The sequence below is a fragment of the Camelus bactrianus genome, chromosome 3, assembly GCF_048773025.1.
Source record: "Camelus bactrianus isolate YW-2024 breed Bactrian camel chromosome 3, ASM4877302v1, whole genome shotgun sequence".
In the NCBI taxonomy this organism is placed as follows: Eukaryota; Metazoa; Chordata; class Mammalia; order Artiodactyla; family Camelidae; genus Camelus; species Camelus bactrianus.
This window is the reverse complement of record NC_133541.1, coordinates 67,482,028-67,504,798: the sequence shown is the minus strand read 5'-3', so window position 1 is coordinate 67,504,798 and position 22,771 is coordinate 67,482,028. Positions and strand designations below refer to the sequence as shown.

General features: G+C 42.4%; 1 protein-coding gene across 7 annotated transcripts in view; it reads left to right on the top strand.

Moving 5' to 3' along the window:
• Window positions 1-12,323: 12,323 nt before the first annotated feature.
• Window positions 12,324-22,771, top strand: part of ERAP1 (endoplasmic reticulum aminopeptidase 1) — a 53,677-nt gene continuing 43,229 nt past the window's right edge. Inside the window, exons 1-4 of one of the 7 annotated variants that reach the window (XM_074360380.1) lie at window positions 12,405-12,420; window positions 15,119-15,154; window positions 19,147-19,687; window positions 22,306-22,444. In XM_074360380.1, coding sequence (XP_074216481.1) covers window positions 19,161-19,687; window positions 22,306-22,444 — 666 coding nt within the window. In that variant the 5' untranslated portion in view covers window positions 12,405-12,420; window positions 15,119-15,154; window positions 19,147-19,160. Of the gene's footprint in view, window positions 12,421-13,804; window positions 14,258-15,118; window positions 15,155-19,146; window positions 19,688-22,305; window positions 22,445-22,771 lie in introns of those variants that run through there. The other 6 variants (XM_045512517.2, XM_010949545.3, XM_010949541.3 and 3 more) reach the window with 6 other exon arrangements.

Genomic DNA, 22,771 nt, shown 5'->3' with positions numbered 1-22,771 from the left:
TATTTTATTAGAAACTGTAACAGACTGGGGCAGGAGTAAAATTTGGTGCCACACTCAGCTCCAAGCTCAGCCTAACTGAACTCAACACTGCTCTGATTCTCTCCTTCAACTGCTAAAGCTGGTCAAGGAATGGAAGAAGGAGGTGGTTGCTCACCTCCACAAGCAAAGATATGTTCATTTTTAGAACTTCACAATAGCCCTGTTTCTTCAGGAAGACAGTTACTATAGCAACACTGACTATTTCTGAGCTGGATTTTGGACTTTAGGGTGAGAGAACCCTTCTGGGGGTTCCCAAAGAGCTAGCTGCCATGGAAGGGGTCTCATAGACCCCACCAAATAGGTATATTAATCTGCTGTAGAGCAGAAACTAACTTTGGCTGGGATGCCAAAGCCACAGAAAGACTAGACATAGCATTTCTCAGAATCAAAGGCAAAACCAATCCAAGGCGGCCAATAAACAGAGTGCCAAGGACTTGTGGGAAATCCAAGACAACCAGTGAGGGAAGTGCCAAAGAATTGTGAGACAGATGGACATTTCAAAATAGACTATACTCGAAGAGCACCCTCAGTGATTGAATTATAGTCACAATTTTTGATACCATACCTGGGTCAGAGATGTGTCACATATCTCTCAAATTTTTCATATTATTTTTTTCTTTAAAAAGTGGGAACCCACTGCTAGCAGTGGCAGAGCTGAGGCATGCTTGGGTTAGGGGGTGATCTCAGGAAATCAGAGAGAGATCAGACAGTGGAACTACTCTTAGTTGGCACCTTTATCCCCTCTTGCCCTCAGGGAGATTAAGCTGGAGTGTTTGAGCTGAGAGTTGGGTGAATGGAATAGGTAAAGTAGAATAACATGTAGTAAGGTTGTGGAGCTGGAAGAAGCCTGATACAAAAGAAAAATTAAAAGGCTAGTGGGAATGGTGTGCAGAGAGGAGGACAAGAAATGAGACTCTTGAGGTACAGATGGAAGATAGGGAAACAGACCACACGGGGTCTTGCCAGCAGGGGAGAGAAAGACACAGGGAAAGGCCCTAGCAACTCACACGAAGCCACCAGCCTGCTTTCCTTCTTAATGTAGGCTACCTCCTAATTTGGGGGCAGGAGAGGGAGTGGTTAGTGACAGAGGAGCCCTGAGAATAGGTTAGACATTGCTAGAGATTCAGATCTGAAGACAGATCCCTGTTTGTAGCCTTGTCTAGTGCAGGCAAGTTTCATCAGAGGATGAGGGGTCTGGGCCAGATGCTCTGGGTGGGATGGAGCCACTGCTCAGCAGGAATCTTTTCAAGGGGAATGTCCCTAAGAAGGGGGTGGGATGGAGTGAGAAATTCATCTCTATCTACACTCACCTGCCCTTCCTAGGCAGCCCAGATAGAGGAGTACCTTATACCCACTGATTGCTTGGAATATGGGACTTCTTGTCCAGGGCAAGATGCTTCAGAACAGAGACCTGTCCTCTTGGGAGAAGTTAGAAAAATGGTTGGGGGCAGATTTTCTCTATGGATATTCAGATTTACTGAGGGAAGAAAGTGCAAGAAAATTAATTGAAGTATTAACTTGCGTGTTTTTCTCCACACGTAGTTTACTCCCCTATCTCAAGCAGGTAACTTGGGCTATTAATTTCCCTGTTTTAGGGCCATTTGTGCATCGTAAAGCAGTAGTTGCTCAAAAACAACATCTCCTGACTGTAATAAAAAGCTAAGTATTTTGGTGACTCAGAGGGGCAGAGGAGAGGGGAAAATAGCAAGAGGAATTTTTTAACTTCCAATGTAGGTCACAGTTATGGTATGTGCATCCCAGAGATAGAAGGAACACGTGTCCCATGAATAGTGTCCCTGGGATGGCCTCAAGACCTCAGAGAGGCTGGGTACATGTTGCACCTAGGACTGATGGACCCGAGGCCCAAAGCGTCTGTGTCCCAGCAAGGCCTGGAGGCTGTACTTCCCTGAACCTGAAGCCTAGGGAGTGAGTATCTCCATGGTAACCGGAGGGAACCTAAGACTGGGAGGCTTAGGACCTGGGCTATTTTGGCTGTGCTTGAGACTCTGTGACTGTGCTTGAGCCCTAGGTAAGGGGAGAAGTTAATAATAATTGAGAGTGGATATCCCAACAGGCTAGCAGAACAGGAGTTTAGAATAGAATTTTTAAATTCAAATAAAGTTTTAAAAAATGATGTGTTTTGCACACTTGAATGAGGTGCTAAGATTCTTGTCCATTATAAGAAGACAACTTTGCCTGCTGAGTGAAATGCATTGTAGAAGGAGGCAAGTATAGACGTGACTAGAATTTGGAGGCTGTTGTATCTGGACAAGAAATAGTGTGGGCCTGGTTTAGGGTGGTGGGAGTAGACATAGTGAGAGCTGGAAAGGTAAGAATTTTTTTGTGATCTATGATGGATGGACTCCTAAGGTGGCCCCACCGGCCCATGTCTCCTGGTGTCCATGTCCTTGTGTGCCCCTACCCTTCGTGGGGGACAGGACCTGCCATTTGTTTCTAACTAACAGGACATGGCAAAGGCAATGGGATTATCTGACTGTGCTCCATATGATTGCAACGTTCACCTTGATTGAGTCTCTCCCTTCCTTGCTGGCTTTGAGGAGGCAGGCAGCTGTGTGGGGGGACCCTACAGAACTGCAAGTGGTGTCTAGGAGATGCGGGTCTGTGAGAAACCGATGAGCTTAGCCCTCCAAATTCATGGAACTAAATTCTGCCAACAACTTGAGTGACCTCAGAAGTGGATCATTCTCCAGTCAAGCTTTGGATGAGACCATAGCTCTGGATGATACCTTGATTGCAGCCTTGTAAGACCCTCAGCAGAGGACCCAGAAAAGCTGTGCCTGGATTTCAGACCCACAGAAACTGAGACAATAAGTGTATATTGTTTCAAACTGCTGAATTTGTTACGTAGCACAGAAAATGAATACAGTGTCCTTAAGAGCACCTGTCTCTTCCTACCCACAGGCAAATCTATACTGTCCCATGAAGGAAGTCATTACCTTCTATTCACACTCTTTCTCAACTTGTTCATCCAGTTGAACTAGTTGTAGCTTCTCTGCCTAAGACCCAATTTTTGGATCTCTGCTTTGTCCTAGTTGGAATACCTTCTCTGTATTTTATCTAGGTTTCTGGGCTCACTTTTCCCTGGACGATGCTTTTGATTCTGTTTCCCTTTCTGCTTCTCCTCTCTGCACTCCCCCACCCTCCTTCCTATCACAGTAGTTGTTCTGTCTTAATCCCTTGCCAAACACTAGCTTTCTGGTTTAGATTTCTGGTCTCCTTGCTTGTATAGGGTGGTGGTTTAAACAGATGACAAAATGGGAAACAGACTGAAGAAGGCAAAGAGATTAGAAGTTAAAATGTTAGTGAAGAGAATATTGTAATAGTACAGGTGACATGATTGGAGGCAGTTGGAATGGAGAGGAAGAGAAAGATTCCAGACACATTTTGGAAATAATATTGACAGGACCTGGTGAGGTTTAGTGCTAAAGGAATGATAATGTTGTTTAATGGACTTAGCTTGGGTGACTAGCTCAAAGGCAAAATCTTAACTACACTTGAAATAGTCTACCCTTCACTGATCCCTTTTAAACTAAGATGGCACACAAATAAACCTACCAGGAAAGATTTGAAAAGCAGGAGCACTTCTTCGGTAGAATTTATCCTTTTCCCACCACTAACCTGGCTCTATCACTTCCTAGCTGTATATCTCACAAGTTACTTACCTGATAGAGCCTCCATTTTCTCAGTGGAAGTGATAATATTGTGATAATTAAATGACACACTTCATATAAAGTGCTTGGCTGGTGCTTGGCACACAGGAAATGTGCAGAATACACCAGTTCTTATTGTTGAGATATGCTGCTTCTGGTCCCCTCATGCTTTTACTAGTCTCATATTTCCCACTGCTTTGAGATCTCCTTTTTAAACTGTGTATTTCATCTCCAAGTTTCCACCCTAGGTTAGGCTTATGTTACTTTGACTTTGGCACTCATCCAGGGGAAGGACATGATTGCTAGTATGTGGTCACAGATAAGGAAAGCCTCTATCCCTTGCCCATCTCCTTATGTTGTGTTTCCCCTGAGTCCATGGGACTGAATGCCCAGTCCTGTCTTTCCTCTAGATTTACCAACAGGGAACAGAATCAAAAAGGGAAGACAGAAGGGGTTATGAATTTGTGAGGGATGAGGGTAGTTTCTTCCAGAATCTGTTGAAGTTAAGGTGTTTATAGAACATCCAAGAGAACTTTCCAGAGTAAGCAGTGTTTATACAGATCTAGAGTTCAGGAGCAAAATCAAAGTAGGTAAGTAGATTTGGAGTTACTAATATGACTGTGGTATCTCTAAAGCCAAGGGAGGTGAGAGATTGCAAGGAGGAGACATCAAATACTGCACAGAAACGAGCAGGGTAAAAAATGAGAAAGACCATTTGATCTGGCAACTAACCAATTAGAATTTGCTGTTTGCAATTTTGCAAAGGACATGGCTCCTTTTTTTAGACAAATGAAAGAAAATCTCATTTTCATAATTAGTAGCAGTTTTATAGGACTCACTCTAAAAACTTATGTAGTCTTGTGGATTATACTATCATCAACAGCTTAAGGAAAACTAGTAATGTTTAGATTACAGCAGATTTTTGCAAAACTTCAGCCTCAAATATCATTTGAGTACGTATTTTAAAATCCCATGAGTGTAGTAAAATGAATTTTAGAACATTAAATGATCCCTTTAAGATGCTTAATGAAATTGTAAAAATGAGGCTTCAGAGATTTTTTTGGCTTTATCGTTTCAGAAATTGACCATGCCATGGTGCTGAATGGAGAACATCAGAGTCAGACTAGGGTGTGGATTCTGAGGTTGGGCAGGATACTCAAGGGTTAGGTGGCTCCTTCTCTCACTTCAGTTCAGTCATTCTACTTTATACGTCAGCATAACATTACCATCTATTCACAAACTAGACATTCACATCACCCCCAAATTGTCAAAACTATGACTATTAAGTCCATGGCTGATGAAAGTTAATTACATGCTCAATTTTTTTATGATGTCCTGGCAGGCGAGACATCACTCCCAAAATATTAGAATACTGTCCTGAATGTACATGATGCTTGGAAAGTTGCATGTCAGTCCTGAGTACTTATTCTTAATTTAAACCCTCCTTAGGAGTGATTATTTTGCATGCCACATTTCTAAATGCTGATCTGATGTGGTCCCGTAGTGTTTGAAAAGACAAATCTAGGGCAGGTATTTTGTCGTTTCAAACTTAGAATATAACTGAGCTTTGAGGAAGCTTAAAGGCAAGTCAAAGGAACACAGTGTTATTCGTAGGAGAAGTTTTTGATTCCTCTCTCTCTGTGACACACATGCACACACACTCACGCACACCCCTCACAGTCACGAAGCCTGCCCCATGGAGAATGAGACTCTCCTCCTTTCCTGGCCTCACAGTAGATACTCTTTGACTTTTCCCCATTGCCAGTAAAATTTAGGGGGCTATCCAAAGCACATAGCTGGTGACTGCAGAGTGAAGACAAGTGATTGTGTTGTAGCAGTTGTCAATGAATCTTTCAAAACATGAAATTGTTCTTAGAGGCTGCTTGTCTAAAATTGAGTGACATTATCAAAAGTACTTAAATCAAGTTGGTTGATTAAAAATACAGTTCAAGATTTGCAGATACTAACTACTATATATAAAAGAGATAAGCAAAAAGGTCCTACTGTACAGCACAGGGAACTTATATTCAATATCTTGTAATAACCTATAATGGAAAAGAGTATGAAAAGGAATATACATGTGTATAACTCCATCACTATGCTGTACACTGTAAATTAACAACATTGTAAACCAACTATACTTCAAATAAAAAAATTAACTTCAAAAAATATATAGTCCAGGTTTAGCTTATAGTTCATTTAAGTTTCAGTGGAATTTAGATCAACCTTAAACTATGTATGATAAGCAAAACAAAAAAAAATTGTTTTCCCATGGGACACAAAGGACACACTATCTTCATCCAAGTGATCAGAGGAACTAGCAGGTTTTAGAATTCAAACCATGATTTTTTATGACTCTTAAAATTGCATGTAAATGATACCCAACTCAGTCAAACAGTCTTAATCAGTAAGGGATTATTTGTATGACTGAAACATTATGTTGTACTCCAGAAATTGACACAACATTGTAAACTGACTATACTTCAATTAAAAAAAAAAGAATGGATGTGTTTTAATCGGCACACCATTTGCACAGAATTTAGCACTAAGTCTGGAACATAATAAACAATAAATACCAAACCAAAAAAAAAAAAAACAACAACCACCAAAAACCAAAAGGGATGATTTATTGGAAGGATGCTGGGTAGCGCACAGAACTGAGGAAATAACTGCAGAAAGGAGGCAGCTCCAGACCATAAGAGTGAAATCAGAATATGTGTTCAACAAAGGAATCTCTCAAGCCCTGCTTCTAATTTCTTTTTCCTCTTTGGTGTTGGTTTCGTTTACTTAGGCATTGCCCCACAGTGGAAGCTTGGCCATTAACCCTAAGGCCACATTCTTACAACACTGAAACCACGAGGAAAAAGAAAAACAGAGGCTTCCCTGTCAGCTTCAGCCAGAATAATCCCGGGCAAGGCTTCTGACTGCCCTGGGTTTGGTCGTGTGCCAGTCCTCGAACCGGTCACTGAGCTAGAGAATGAGGATGCCATGTCCATCCCAGACCAAGACTGAGCCATGTGCCTATGCATTTCCCAGAAGGAGGGAAAGAAGGGGTGAGCAGACAGGAGAAAGAGAGCCTCTAGAGACATTTCAAAGATACCAAGTTGTAACTTGATGCTTGGCAATACACTTATGTCACAGAAGTACTCATCCCACTCCCAAGTGCCCCATGCCTCTCATAATCTAAATCTACCATCAATTTCCCAGTAATTTTTTTGGTCCATAAAAGCATTCAAAATGACTTGAAGCCTCTGCGTCATTGTTTTATTTCTTTTTAATTTTTATGTTCAGTCTCTACACAGTTTAACATACTGGCTCACTCAGTACATCTTCCAGCCTCTTTTTAGGATTCCTCTCTCCACTGCTGAGTCTGGAAAGCAAATACTTCATTTCCCAGACTCCTTTGCTCCGAGGTTCTGGAGGTGCGCTAGGCTCTGCCAAACGGAAGTGCTGGTGGGAGACTTGAATTTGGAACTGAGTTAAGTGGGGAGAGAGGCAAAGCTTGAGATATTCATTTCGCTGGGACAAATTGGAGCATCCAGGACATGGTTCTGGAGCCATCAGCGATGCTAGCTGCTGCCCAGTTTAGCAGATGGTTTCTGGGTCATGGCAAGAGAAGCAGCTTCGTTGGTGGCCAAGTGCTCCATGGTAGCTTTGGGAATTGTTCCTGGCAGCTCCCTCTAGTGTGTGTTTAAGCCTTCCCGCTGATTATATAAGTCATGGCCCAGCCTGCAGTCAGTCCTTTTCTGATTCAGTAGCTTGAATGAATTCTGTCTTCTGTGATTGAACCCTGACTGATACAACATAGAAATTAGTTTTTAAAATGTCACTGATCTTTTTGGTTATTTTCTTTTTCTGTCTTTGTAATTACATGGATACAGAACATAAAGTGGGGTTGGTTTTCAGTTACTTGTTTCTGTCAATGAACAGGTAAATTGGACGGTGATCACCGTCCCAAACTGATATGTGGTTTCCTAGAAACACTTGCAATATTGTTCAATAAGTGTGTGCTGGAGACCTTCCATTTGCACCCCGCTCCGCCCCCAGATCCACTCTGCACTCCTCTCATCCCACTCCACGCCCTGGGACTGACCAGTAGTGATGGACTTCCTTGCCCTCTGGCTTTGCCAATGAAGAGACATGGTGTATGCTGGTTTTCTGTCCCTTCCTGCCCCTCCTCCCCATTAGGTTAACATTCGCTTTGTCTTTCAAAAGTGTCCTTGCTGACATAGTCCTCCCATCTGTGGACCATCTTTCTACTTAGTGTTTGTAGTCTGAAAACAGTTAACATTTACTAATTCCTCACTGTGCAGGCTCTTGCAAACTGAGGATTCAGAGATCAAAACCCACACGTAGAATGGCCTCAGTGGTCCTTTCCCTGCACTAAGTACCCATACTTTGATCTTCAAACTTGATATTTTCTTGTTCTCAATTGGTTAAGAAGAAGAATCCGAAGAAATAATCTAGATAGTTGTCAACAACCACAGGTGACCCCAGACTCTGTCCACTTCTCTTCCCTCCTCTATCTGCATCACCTTCAGTGGTTCCTTGTAGGTTCCAAAACTCAAACAGATGCTGCCCAATGTTGAGGTGTGGCCCTCAGGAGTTCACTTATCCTCCTACTTTTCTGGCTAAGATATGGAGAATCCCCTTTGCCCTCAGTGCAGCAGTGTAAACCAAACTTTTTTTTTTTCCTTAAAGAAAATTTGTATTTGCCCTTGAATTCTAGGATATATATCAGTCAAGTTCTATAAATATCAGAATTTCTCATGGTGGAGATAAGGAATCTTTTTTTGTAAGACAAGTTCCCTAAATTATTCTGGTGCATTCCTTTGCTTCTTTTTATTCATTGCATCTATTAATAACTGATGAGAGAGAGAGAAGGAAGGAGGGAGTTAGGGAGGGAGGGAAGGAAGGAAGGAAAGAAGGAAAGAAAAAGAAAGAACTTCAGTAGTTTAGATATTTTCTTTACTTTGCAGTGTACTACATTAAATGAGTAATATAAAATTTTACTATATTATGATTTTGCTGTTTGCATCCTTTAGAATGGGAACTGTTTGACTCTTAGGCTCATACTGTGAAAGTTCAGTGGTCTATCACCAGGACTGGGAAACCAAAGAGGTTCGGCACGGTGCTACAGAAACAGAAGAGCCCAGAATTTTCACTGATTTAACTGGAATTTCATTTGGACATCTTTGGCTGATCCGTCTACTCAGTCCTGGACTCTTCCCCTCCTTGTGGTCTTGCTAGGTTGGGAGCTGGGCAGTGGACATAGGCAAAGATTCGAAACTTCTGCCCTGAGGTAGATCTGGATGGCCCTGCTGCTGGAGCTGCTGAGTACTTTGGGTCTCTCTAGAATCTCTTGTGTTAGGCCCAGATGAGTCAGATTTGCAGCTCTTCTCTGCTGCTGCCCTGGCTTTCTCAGGTCTTTCCCTGACTCCCAGCCCTAAGGACCCGTCTTCCTTTGTCTCTCTCTTAAAACTCTCTTTGACTTTGGGCTTTTACTGGTCCTACCATAGATTCCCTAGCCTATAAAAGCTCTTTCTTCCTTTAGTCATCTTCCTCATCAAGTGTTCAAATCCAGTTATTGAACCCTCATCTCTTTATTGGTCAGAATCTCATATGTCATCTTTCTCTTGAATTTGGAATCAGTTCTGGTAGTCAGAACCTGACTCATTTTACACCAGTGAAAAATTTCAGCCAGTAATCAATTTCTCATTTCTTATTTGGTAGATAGTTAACATTTTCAGCTCAGTGAAGTATCAGATCTTTCTAGTCACTAGAGTCAAGCTCTTTCCCTAGTTTCTTCCCAGTTAGTCCTTCATCAGTCACTTTCCTGATCTACAAATCCTTCTTGCCTCAAGGACATAGACTGTCCACATCCTATGATTATAGAACAAAAGTTCCTTCAATGTACAGTAACATTAATATGCAGACAGATTCTTCTGTCCCCCCTCAGTATGTGAGAGAGTATGAAAACTCTTTGGTAGTATAATGCTATGGTTCCTTAGAAAACACAGTCAACAAACCTACCTATGTTTTCATACCAGTATGTTTTAATTCCTTTTAGTAGATGCAAAGAACACGCTCACTCTTGGTTGGATAACTCATTCTTTGTGCAGTTGCTGTTGCAGAGGGAGCCATAAACAAGATCAAACCTGGACCCGGTTTCCCGAACCAAGATTTGCTTTAATGTTCAGATTGACAATATCTCATAAACTCCATCATCTCCAGTAACTTAATGTAGCAGGTATAGGTCTAGATTTTGAAGAAATTGACATGATTCATTTAGACATTGCTTTGAAACAACAGAGCCTTGCTGACTGTGATGTTTTCCATTTTTAGTGGCATTTATGAATTTCTCTTGTGTGTCACAGATAATTTTTATATAACTAATAATTTTCTAGTAGATAAAGGTACAATGAACATAAACCTATAATTCTCAAAAGAGTAAATAAAAAGTAAAGAACATCTAATCAACATATGTTCAGGGTAGTGCTCAATCTCATAGTAATGAAAGATGTAAATTTTAAAAACATGTGTTATGGTGATTTACCTTCTGGTTGAAATGAGCAAGGGAAGAGCCACAGGAATACAGAATGCAGGCAGGCTCACAGTGAGGTGGTCTCTTGCTTACTGAGGAGGGACGGAAGAGGGTGAGGTCCATGGGTTCCATCAGGCTGCAGGAACTGGAGGTATGCTTAGGTGACCCTCGGTGTCAAAAGTTTGTCTGAGGAGGGAGGAAAATGGAAAACAAGTCATCAGTCCTCCAGTTGCATAGAAAGTTCTTCAGGACCCAGCGGTCCTAGTAGTCTGACAGCAGTTTTGGTCACTTAGTGAGAACTCAAGTTGTTCCTACAGAAGCTGGCATCCATCGCTCCTCCTCTAGTGCTATCATACTGGTGACTTAGGACCTTTCTGAGGCCTGACTCAAACTGGCTGAATCAAGGACGAAATTCATTGCTTCCCTTGACTGGGAAGTCTAAGGGTAGAGCTTGCTCAGGACAGCTGAGTCTCAGGGCCTCAGTGGGGTTATTCTGTCTGTCTTTCTCTTTCTCTGTCATCTACTTTCCTTTGAATTGGCTTCACTTTAGAGCAGGTTCTTGCCATAGGGCGGTCCCTGGTAGGTCACTTACCATCTCAAATCCTCAGTTTCCTCATTCTAGAAAAATGAAACTACTAGCCACCTATACAAGTACACAGTGAGGATCCAATAGAGATAGAGTGTAAGTACACGCTCTCAAACCACAGTGTTTCAGAGGAATTTATTAGTTGTTGTGGGCTCAGTGGCCTGTTTTGGAACAGTCTTTCTTTTAACTTGGCCTCTATCCCTTCTTCTTTGTTTCTGAGTATTAATAAAATGGTATATAGATTTTGTTGAGTAGGCCTGCCTTGCAATTTGGCACATAGGGAAAAAAAAGTGTCATCCTTTTTATCAAGAATATCAAGAATGAGGGACATGGCTATTCTTTTTTAAGGTGGTGTTTAAAAAATTAAGTTGTGGGGCCATAGGAGCCAGTGGAGGTACCTCAGGGACCACAGTGTGTGTGGAGTGGGAGGGAAGATGCAGGAGTGGGGCTGAGAGGCAGCTGGCAAGGATTGAATGGTGGGTTTGTCCCACTTATTCAGAACAGCCTCTTTTTGTCTGCTTTCTACATCATGATGCTGGGTAAGATTTTACATCAAAAAGGAGAGTAGCGATAGGGTCCAAATGGCAGCAATTTTGGCAGCAAAAGAGAAGAAATGAGCCAAATGCTGACATTTACTGGCAAAAGCTAACGAAGACAGAACTGATCCAATTAATTAGAGCAAAGTTGAACACCCCTTGATCAAACTCTGGAACCCAATCAGAAAAAAAATTGATGAGTAATAACCCAAAGTTGTATAGTTGCAACGGCTAAAGCCTGAGGAGGACTCTCACCTTCTCCCAGCTCCCACCTGCGAAGCTTTTGAAATACATGGGCTCAACTGACCTCTTACACTGTGGGGCAGATAGTAGTACTGGTGTTTATCAGCCTCTCCTTGCATTTGCAGAACTCCGTGTTGCTAGTTCTGGCCAATGAAATGTGAGTGGAAGTGATGTGTATTATTCCACGCTGATGCAGAATTCTCTGGACTTATTCTTTCTTGCCATGGGAGTCCAGAAGGCCAAAAGCTTAAGCTGGATGCACCTATAAGATGACAAGCCTCTGTCACTCTGCCCCCAGAGCGGCTGTGCAGGGCAGAGTACCCTGCCTCTTGACGGTGGCTGTGTTCCAGGAGTGAGAAATGAAGCTTTGTATTCTTCAACTGCTGATGTCTTAGAGTTGCCATGTCACAGCAGCCTAACCTCATCTCCACTGGGAGGAAATGGGGAGGCTCCAGGAAGGGTTTTCATATTGAGAAACTGACAGGGGCTGCCTGGAAGAGAGCAAAGCCAGAAGTGCCAAGTGAAATGGGGGTGAGGGGAAGGAGGAAATAACAGCTCGCTGAGGACACTGTGAGTCAGTGGGGAAAACATGCGCTCTGGAGTCAAACAGACTAAGCAAGCATTCAGATTTAGGTTTCACTTTTTATTTTCTCTTTGACTTTGAGCAACTTGCCAACCTCTCTTTTCTTTTCTCATCTATACAGCATAATATCTACGTTACATGATTGCTGAAAAGATGAAATTATGTATGCATATACACAAATGCATATGGCCAGCATTTAGCACAGTATCTAACAGTTGGTAAGTAATAAACCGGGGCACCCTTTCTTTCTGTCCACTTCCCTCTAATACCATTTTTAAGCTTGGTGGCTACTAAGTTTTGATCTTACAGACTCTACAAATGGGACTCCTTCAAGTTTAAAGCCCTCACTCTGAGGTCTGCATCCTGCAAATCCTGTTAGAGCTTTGAAACTAGGAGGGAACGCTGCCAAATCCTTGGTCTTGTTGCTTTCTTTATAGTGCACTTGGATTCTGAAAAGGGAATCTTGGCCATTGTAACTGAGTCTAAAGTCTGAGCGAAGGAGGGGCTGGGAGAGAAAAGTCGAGAGTCAGCTTTCTTCTGACATTTTGGCTCCCTTCTGCCCAGGCCTATGTAAAGACATTCCCCTCTTCCTGCCTCCTCACTTGTGATTGATAGCAACCTCCAGTCTGTATGATGCCTTCAGTTCCTTCCCCCCGACCTTCAAGAAATATTTGAAAAGAAACTGAGCTTACTAGATACTGAAGGGAAAACATCATATCCCCAAATAGAAATACGAAAACAAAGAAATGCATGAGTTTACTGGACAAGAAGCTCTCATCTGAGCAAACTGGGATCACTCACTGACACCCAGATGCCTTGGAAGCTACAGCTATCTACTGACACCCCTGCCACACCTGCGAACATGCAGCGATTACCTGGTCCTAAGGCCCTTTCTTGTTGAATTTTAGTGAAAAAACTTTCCTTGATCCCACTTTGATTGGGCCTGGGTACAGGGTGTTAATTTTATATTATAGTATACTTGATGGGAGAGAATATGCAGGACAAAATGTAATATTTTTCAAAAGGAGGCATAAGATTGAGGGGGAAAATTGAGTAGTACTGTTCTAGTGACTTGGAACCCCATATTTTCAAAATGAAGGCGGCAGAGAAGGAAGTGAGAGAGGAAAAAGCCTGAGTAGAGTGAGAAAGTCCCAAAGGGGCCAGGGCAGCATGTGGTGAGCATGAACGCTTGTGTTTCCTTGGCTTGTTACATCATTTCCCTCAACTGTTTAAAGATGGGCTCTTTGGACATTTCATCCAGTCTTAATGTTCTAAGGAGAGCATAGAAATAGTCTTTTGATTTGAAAACCCAGGGAGAACGTTTTAATGTGGGGAGCAGCAAATTCTTGGGGTCCAAGAGCCCCTTGGTAGTGGTGAGACAGGTCCGGGCCATCTGTATCCCCTTCCTCCTCTTGGACATCTGACATCTTGTAGCACAACCCCTCTACAACTGAAAGCCCAGAGGGTTCAACATTTTGCAGAGTTGTTCTGGGTTCCCGTTTCTTTTTGAGGCGGGCCAAGCACCCTCAGCCCATTTGTGGAGGCCAGATGATGGACATGCCTTCAGTCCAAAGAGCTTCGAGCTGGTTCAGGTGTTGGGGAGAAGGGCGCTTCGGACAGCTGAAGTGCCCTCTAAGAGCACCGGCCCTCTCCTAACGCCCCACACCTCCTCTGCACCAAAGGCTAATTAATGAGGGGGACGGGAGACAAAAAAGCCTTCTGAGACACACTCAGAGAAAATATTCTGCGTCCCAAAAGGGTGCTCCTCCCGCCTGCTCTCCCGTGCTTTGCAACGCCGCTGTTTCTCTTGCGCTCTGTTTTGTGAATTCCCATCTTGTAACAGCGATGTCGGCTCGGCCCCACGGCCCCACTCCCGAGTTTCCCCTTCCCCAGGTCCCGCGTGGGCCTGGGGCTCCTCTGCGCCCGCTGCAGGCTCAGCCCAGCGCCTTTAGCGTCCGCGTGCAACTCCCCGGCTCCACTTTCACTTTCGGTTCCGGGACGGGCGAGGCCGAAGAAGTGGTGGGAGAGCGAACAGGCGCGGGCCCCGAGCCCCAGGTACAGCAAGCCGTTCCCGGTGCGCCCCTCTGGGAGGGGGCTGCGTAGCTGGGGAAGGGCGCGGCCCAGGCATCCTACTTGTGCCGGGGAGGCCCGGGGGCCCGGGACGAGGGGAGGGAAAGGACAACTGGGCTACAACGTGGGGCTGGGGGAGTCATGGGGTCAGGGCCCGAGTCCTCCGGGAGGGCTCCGGGGTTGGCGCTGGCCAGCCCCACTCGTGTTCTTGTCCCTCTTTTTCCACTGGGGGACGGCCAGAGGCGCAGGGCTGATGCTTCCGCTCCGCGCGCTCCTCTGGCCGTGCCATTTCCCGGCAAGCTGGCGAGAGCCTCCCCTCTGCGCTCCGCCTTGTGGCAGGGTTCCTGCCAGCGCCGCATCCACGACTCCTGAGTAGGGCCAAATGGAGGGGCAGGAGGACGGCGGAATGGGGCACCTTGTGGGACAATAGCCTGAGAAATGAACTTGGCTTTGGTTAATCACGGGGGCGGGGGTGTTGTGGGAACGTCCATAAGTGTCCTCAAGATCAATTCTCTCCCTTCTCCTGTACTTGTTGCCAGCAGTTGTCTGTCCTCACTTGGCTCCAGCTCAGCCAGGTTTTATTCAGACGAAGCTTGAGCAAATTAAAAGTTCCTCTCCGGTGCCTTACTCGTCAGGTAGGCCTGCAAGTTAATTTCACGAGGAAAGTGAAGTGCAGGCACTTCCTTAACTTTTTCATGAAGGTTCTTTGTGAAGCCAGGTTCGGAAAGAAATGCTACATTTTCTACTGAATGCCCAGAGTATTTGCTCCCAACTCAGGATGTGCTCAACAACTTAAAAAAAAAAAACAAAACTTAAAAAAATTGACCACTTATTTCTTTTCCCAAGGAGTCGTAATTGTACTGCTGTGTAGCACATTTTCAGGTGAGCCTATATTTAATTCTAATATGTTAAAAATTCTTTGTGTTAAATATTCTAATACGTATAAAAAATAGAATTAGCTTAACATTTTCGTTATTTACTAGCAGTGACAAACTGTTATCAGTACTTGTTAATTTCGTTGTTCAGAGCATTTTGGAATAAAGTCCATTACCTCTTATGGATTTCACATTCCATAGTGTCCCAATAAAAGGAAGGATGAGATAGCCCAGGGCCAGTTGCCCCTGACTTTCTTTGTGAGTTGGAAAAGTCAGAATCACCAAAGGCAGTAAGGTTTCTAAAATAGTCTTGAACTCTTTCTGGCTGTGAATTAAAATTAGATACTGTTACTGCTGTACTTTTATCCACAGCATTGATTGCGAAAGATGCTTTAGTAAGATCAGATGCCAGAGGCAGATACTTTTGAAAACTTTAAAGGAGTACAGTCAAGTATGGAAAATTCCTTTAAAATCCTTATCTCTGTGCTCTCTATCTGTGTATATTCAACTGCCTTCTTGATATTTCCCCTTGAATATTTCATAGACATCACAAATTAAACATTAAATGATGAACCTTGGATTTCCTCTCTCCCTTTTAAATTGGTTCCACCTCTGGCCTTCTCCGTTTCAACAAAGGGCACCTGTAACTACTCAGATGTTCATTCTAGAATCCTGACAGCCATCCTGATACATACTGTCCTTTCCCTCACACCTCACTTCAAATCCATCCTAAAAAGAGATGATGAATCCATCAATTTCTCTGTGTCTCCTCTCGCCCTTTCTGTTGACACCACCCCAGTACAAGTCAGTAGCTTATTTTGTCTTGACTACTTTCTAACTGATCTCTTAGCCTTCACTTTTACTTCTTCCCAGTTCTCTATGCTCCACCCAGAAACCAAGGTAATTTTCTTAAGGTGTGAACTGGATCCTAAGATCTCTTAGCTCAAAACAAAACTCAGTGGCTTCTCATTGCCCTTAGAATAGGATCCCAAGTCCTTAACATGCCCGTAGGGCTGTGTGGTGGTCTGGCTCCCGCCCACCTCTCCAGGTGCATCTTTGTGCTGTGTGCTGTGCTTCAGGGTCACTGGCCTGATAAATGACCAGAACTCTCTACTGCCCCTGAGCTGGGAGATGTGCCCGCTGCCCCCTGTCTGGAATGTCTCTCTTTCCTTAACTAACTTGAATTTGTCCTTTATATCTCAGTTAAAAATCTCAGACAGCTCCAGTCTGCCCTGTTACTCTCTTTTACTATGTGTGTTGCTTTTTTTCTTCATAGCTAGTCACGGTTGGTAACTGTGTGTCTGTGTGTGTGTGTGTGTATACACACACACATACACACACATATACACTTTTGTAAATTTGTTAAAAATCACCTCACCCTCACTATATGCTCTTTGAGGTCAGGGACCTGTGCTGTCTTGCATTGCTTAGCAAAACCCTCCACACATCATAGGCCCTCAATAAATATCTGTGGAGTGGGTGAGTGGAAATATTTTAGTGTGTTTAATCTTCACAACAATCCTGTGATAGAGGCATTATTCTCATTTTACATATGAAGAACATGAAACTGGGATTAAATAACCTGCCCAAGGTCATGGTAGGGGGCAGAGCAAGAACTCAAAGCCAGGTTTTCTCTTCTGATTGTGAACCTGACATATATATTATTAATACAGCTATAATTATACAGGTATATATTATATTTAATATTGTAATTATATAATTACATATATACATATACATATTCCAACATTTATACTGTCTGTATCACATGTTCCATTTTAGTTTTCTGGCACTGCATTCTCCGTGAGACATAACTGTGTTCTCTTAGGTCTTCTCCTCCCTTGGACTCAACACTGCAAAGCCTCCCAGTGAGGTACCACCACCAACCCCTTCAGCAGCCCGTGGGCCTTGCTGCCAACTCTGAACCAGTTGGAAATTTTAGATCTCCTCTTGGGCTGTTGGAGAACACTTGGGGACTCCCAGTGTCGTCACATATTTGAACCTGCCACCTTCACTGTGCTCTCTACCGTCTTGGGGTGCAGGCCACCCCACTAAGCTACTGCCATAGTACCTGTAGCTGTGAGTTTGGGAAGGGAGCAGGATGGAGAATGAGGGGTGGGAAGTGCACATCAGTTATTACCAGGAAGTAGTGTGCCCCACATAGGGATCAAGGGATATGACCATGGTTTGGCAAGCATTATCTCAGAACATTCCTCAGTCTGGCTCTTCAATAGAACTTCTGGAAAGTGAGAAAGATTCTGATGCTTTGACTTCATCACCATAGGTTCCAATTTAATTGTTTTACCTAGGGATCCAGGCATTAGTCATTTAAAAATGTTCCTAGATGACATTAATATGCAGCCAAAGTTGAGAAACATGAAAGGAGAATCTAGTGTACCACCATCATTTTAATTACCTGAGTTCACCTAATGGGCCACTCCTGGCAAATCAATATAAGAGAGGCAGCTTTGTCTCTGAGAGAGAAGGAAGTATGCTTGGTTCTCTGGGCATGGATGGCCAAATCCCTTAAAATTAACATTCCTTTTGTGTCCCATAGCCTTTAAAATAAAGTGCAAAATATGGTCTGTAGCATGACTCCCATCATGCTTTGAGTACGATCTTGGAATCACTCCCCTCCTTGCCTTGTGAATAATCATTCTCCAAGATTCTCCTGGGGTTCCTATCTGTCCACATCAATTGCCTGAATAGCCCTATATGTTCTCCTTTTGTGCTGTAGCTCCTGCTCTGGCTTGTTCCACCTGCAGTGCTTTTGATGCCCTCTGTTCATTTCCAAATCTGACCTGTCTTTCCAACAATGCTCAAATGCTGGTCTTGCATGAGGACATCTCAGCATCACTCTGCAGTCAGAGTCACCATCTCCCTTTGACAATACCATTCCATGCTCTCCCAGCACTCTCTTTTATTATTATTCTTAAAGCAGTTTACACTTTCTCTGTTATGTTTTATTCTTTGTATAAATGTTTTCTGCCCTCTGGATTTTAAGGTTCTTGATTTTGGGATGTGTGTCTTGTGTATTCTTACATCCCACACAGTACTGAGGACTGTGTCAACTCCATCCTGGTGTCAGAGCAGTGAAACTACAGGCTTGTATGTAGCAGGCATGCAACACATATTTGTTGGATACATTGTAAGAGAGACTCCAGGTGATAGAGATGATTGTCACAAACTATCACGAAAGTCACCATAAACTCTTTAAGTCATTCCTGTCTAAATAAATATTAAATCAGCTTTTGACAAAGATGCCAGTGTTGTTAAGGGTTACTGTTCCGAATACTTCCCCCTCCCCTGCCTTGCTGCTCAACATCTCTGCTTTCTTCCTGTGCTTCCTGTGTTTTAGGAACTCTCTGCTTTTTAAACTTAGTGGGAAGCAAGGTCTGTCTCACTGCAGAAGCTGCGAAGTCCAGATTCTTGCTTTCTCTACCTCCGTCCCGGTGATGTGGATGCCTCACTTCTGCTGAAACAATAAAGTTGCAGGGCCAGTGGAGACCTCGCTTTAGTGGTCGTGGCCGGGGTGTCAGCATCTGATCTCCAGGCAGTCGAGTGGCTTCCTCTGAGGTCCAGTGAGGGCAGGGATTCATCACCTGAGCAGCTATTTCTCTGATGTGGTTTTGGCTACCAATCTTTGCCTGTCATTGAGCCTGGTTTCTCAGATGACCTGACAACTGTGTGACCCATTTAGTGAGCCACTCAGGATTCTCTGCCAGAGCTTGTTCTTGCTTTCAGTAGAGAACCCTGACTGATAGAATTAATATAAATTTTGAAAGCCGAATGATGCTTTTTACTAGGTGTTAATGGTTGTTGCCGACCATAAGCTTCTCTCTTCTATGAATCAGTAACATAGGGAAGGTAATTTTACCTAGTGCTTTTGTTAAGTTGATCTCTGTATCTGTTAATTCTGGATGGATATGTTCTGAAATTATGCTGTCTTGATAATCTTTAAGTGACTCATTTTTTTTTCTTTTATACATTTGTCGCTAGGTAGTTTGAGCAAGATGATAGCTCAGTCCATCAAGTGGCCACTGGCAACCATGTCATTTCTACTTTCGTCGCTGTTGCTTCTCTTAACTGTGTCAAATCCATCCTGGTGTCAGAGCAGTGAAACTTCAGCTCCCAAAGCTAGTGATGGGGCTCCATTTCCTTGGAATAAAATGCGACTTCCTGAGCACATCATCCCAGTTCATTACGATCTCATGATCCACGCAAATCTCACCACTCTGACTTTCGAGGGAACCACGGAAATAGAAATCACAGCCAGCAAGCCCACCAGTACCATCATCCTGCATAGTCACCGCCTGCGCATATCGCAGGCCACCCTGAGGAGGGGAGCTGCAGAGGGGCAGTCTGAATTGCCACTGAGAGTCCTGGAATATCCACCTCAAGAGCAAATCGCGCTCCTGGCTCCCGAGCCGCTGGGTGTTGGAGTCCCGTACACCGTTGTCATTGCCTATGCCAGCAGTCTTTCTGAGAGTTTCCATGGGTTTTACAAAAGCACCTACAGGACCAAGGAAGGGAAAGTGAGGTATTATTTTTTTCTCTTTTTCTTTTAAAGTTTAAGTGCTTCCCACACTAAATTGATTATTTCAGGTGGATTGTCTTTTAAAATTCCCTTGATTGTTGAGTTCTTTCTTTGTTTTTACCTTTGTATCTCTTTGTAGAGTTAAAAATGGCTTATGGTCCTTTTTTCCTTTGTTTTCTAGAATCTCATTTTTCATTCTGTTTTAACCAGTTTTCTTTCCTCCAGCTCTATCAGAATAAATACCTATTTGTTTATTTAGATTTCTGCAATATGGTAAACATTTTTAGTTCTCTTGACCTGTGTTTCCTGGGGCTGCTCTAACGAAGTACCATAAACTGGCTTAAAACAATAGAAATTGAATTCTCTCACAGTTCCAGAGAAGTCCAAAATTAAGGTGTCAGCAGGCCTACGTTCTAAGTGAGTGGAGTCCTTCCTTGTCTCTTCCTGGCTTGTGGTGGCCATCAGTCCTTGACACTCCTTGGTTTGCAGCAACATCAGTTTGGTCTCTGCCTCTGTTGTCACATGGCCATTCTCCAAATTTCCCTTCTCTTATAAATAAGGACATCAGTTATATTGGATTGGAGCCCAACCTGAAAGCCTGACTTGAACTGATTACATCAGTAAGACGCTATTTATGAATAAAGTCACACAGGTATTAGGTATTAAGACTTCAGTATATCTTTTTGGAGGACACTGTTCAATCCATAACAGCCTATTAGAGGAAATATTTTTGTCTCAGTTAAGTTTTTTCAGGATCCTCTCCTGCCTTGCTTTAGTTCTGTTTGTGTGTGTGTATGTATGTATATATATATCTATATATAGATTTTTTTTTTAATTGAAGTATAGTCAGTTTACAGTGTTGTGTCAATTTCTGGCACTCAGCACAATGTTCCAGTCATACATGGGCATACATATATTTGTTTTCACATTCCTTTTCACCATAAGTTACCACAAGATTTTTTTAAATTGAAGTACAGTCAGTTACATGTGTCAATTTTTAGTGTACAGCACAAAGTCCCAGTCATGCATATACATACATATATTCATTTTCATTTTCTTTTTCATTAAAGGTTATTACAGGATAATATAGTTCCCTGTGCTATACAGAAGAAACTTATTTTTATATCTATTTTTATATGTAGTAGCTAATATTTGCAAATTTCAAACTCCCAAATTTATCCCTTCCCACCCCCTTTTCCTCAGTAACCATAAACTTGTTTACTGTGTCTTAGAGTCTGTTTCTGTTTTGTAGATGAGTTCATAGTGTCCTTTTTTTTTCTAGATTCCATATATGAGTGATGTCATATGGTATTTTTCTTTCTCTTTCTGGCTTACTTTACTTAGAATGATGATCTCTGGGTCCATCCATGTTGCTGCAAATGGTATTATTTTACTCTTTATTATGGATGAGTAGTATTCCATTGTATAAATATACCACAACTTTTTTATCCAATCATCAGTCGATGGATGTTTAGGTTGCTTCCATGTCTTGGCTATTGTATATAGTGCTGCTATGAACCTTAGGGTGCACGTATCTTTTTGAATTAGAGGTCCCTCCAGATATATACCCAGGAGTGGGATTGCTGGATCATATAGTAAGTCTACTTTTAGTTCTGTTTTTAAGAAGATAATTTATATTGGAAGATTTTACACTTAATTTTAAAATCAGATTTTATTTGTTAGTAGATTATACTAACTTATTTTTTGATTTCACATTATTTTTTGAGGTAAAAAGAATCAGATACTACCAAAAAGAATTTTTTAAAAAGTAAAATATATCCTCATTAAAGCCCCTAGAAATAACTACTCCTTCTGTTTTAGGGGAACATTCTTCTAGACTTCTCTTGGTAGAGGCCTATACATTATTTTATGTAAATGGAGCTTTGTTATATTTTGTGTCACAAGGGAACAAGGGAGTTTTTTTTAAATGTTGAGGAAATGTTTTACACGGATGACTATGGCTGTACATCATTTTAATGACTTTATTAAAATGTGTTTGTACGTTGATTTATTTGACTGATCCCCCATGGATGGAGATGAGTTTGTTTCCAACTTTTCAGCATCAGCAACATTTTCACAGACATCTTTGTTGATCATTGCTTTAGAATAAATGCTTAGAAGTAAATTTGTGAAGTCAAAGGGTCCACAAACTTTTGATATCCCTTGCCATATTCCTCACCTCTAATGCAGTGTATTGGCAATCATTTTAGAGCCAAAAAGCCAACAGCTATTCCCTGTTAATTTACATTACATTGATTATTAAGGCAGTTGAACAGCCTTGGATATGTTTATTGACCATTTGTAGGTTCTTTTGTGAGTCGCCTATTTATGATCTGTGTCTGCTGTTCCACTTGGCTGCTGGGTACATTCTTACTCATTTTTAAGAGCTCATTATCTGTTTAGGCTATTAACCCTTTGTCAAATACCTTTCAATCAGTTTTCCCTATTTTTTATTTGTCTTTTAGTTTATGATAGCTTTCTTCATATAAAAGATTTTTTTTTTGGTAGTGCGATTGATCAAGCTTAAGGTAACTTTAGGAATTAAAAAATGAACCACACCTATATTACAGCAGTCCCTGGTGCTTCATGCTGTATTTTTATTTCCCTTGCCATAATTTTAGGATACTTGCATCAACACAATTTGAACCTACTGCAGCCAGAATGGCCTTTCCCTGCTTTGATGAACCTGCTTTCAAAGCGAGTTTTTCAGTGAAGATCAGAAGGGAACCAAGACACCTCGCCATCTCCAATATGCCATTGGTGAGTCTAAACTCTCGTGTATCTACTCACAAGAAAAATCCATTGATTCGCAGGCATTTCTCTGTTGACAGTTAACATTCAGGTTATCTGTTTTGTTTGTTTTACTGCCTGACAAATAGCCAACTTTTCTTTTTTCATTTACAACCTATGCTTTTGTTTCAAGCAACAATTTAATTGTAGTTATACAAAAAAAATTGTCCCTAAAAACATGCAAAATTGTGGTAAGAGTGACACTGCAGGCCATCACTGTCGATGGGAGGGGAACTGTGTAAGGAATTCAGGTCAGGTTTAAGAGAGAGGACCCTTCCGAAGCATTTTTGCTTTCAT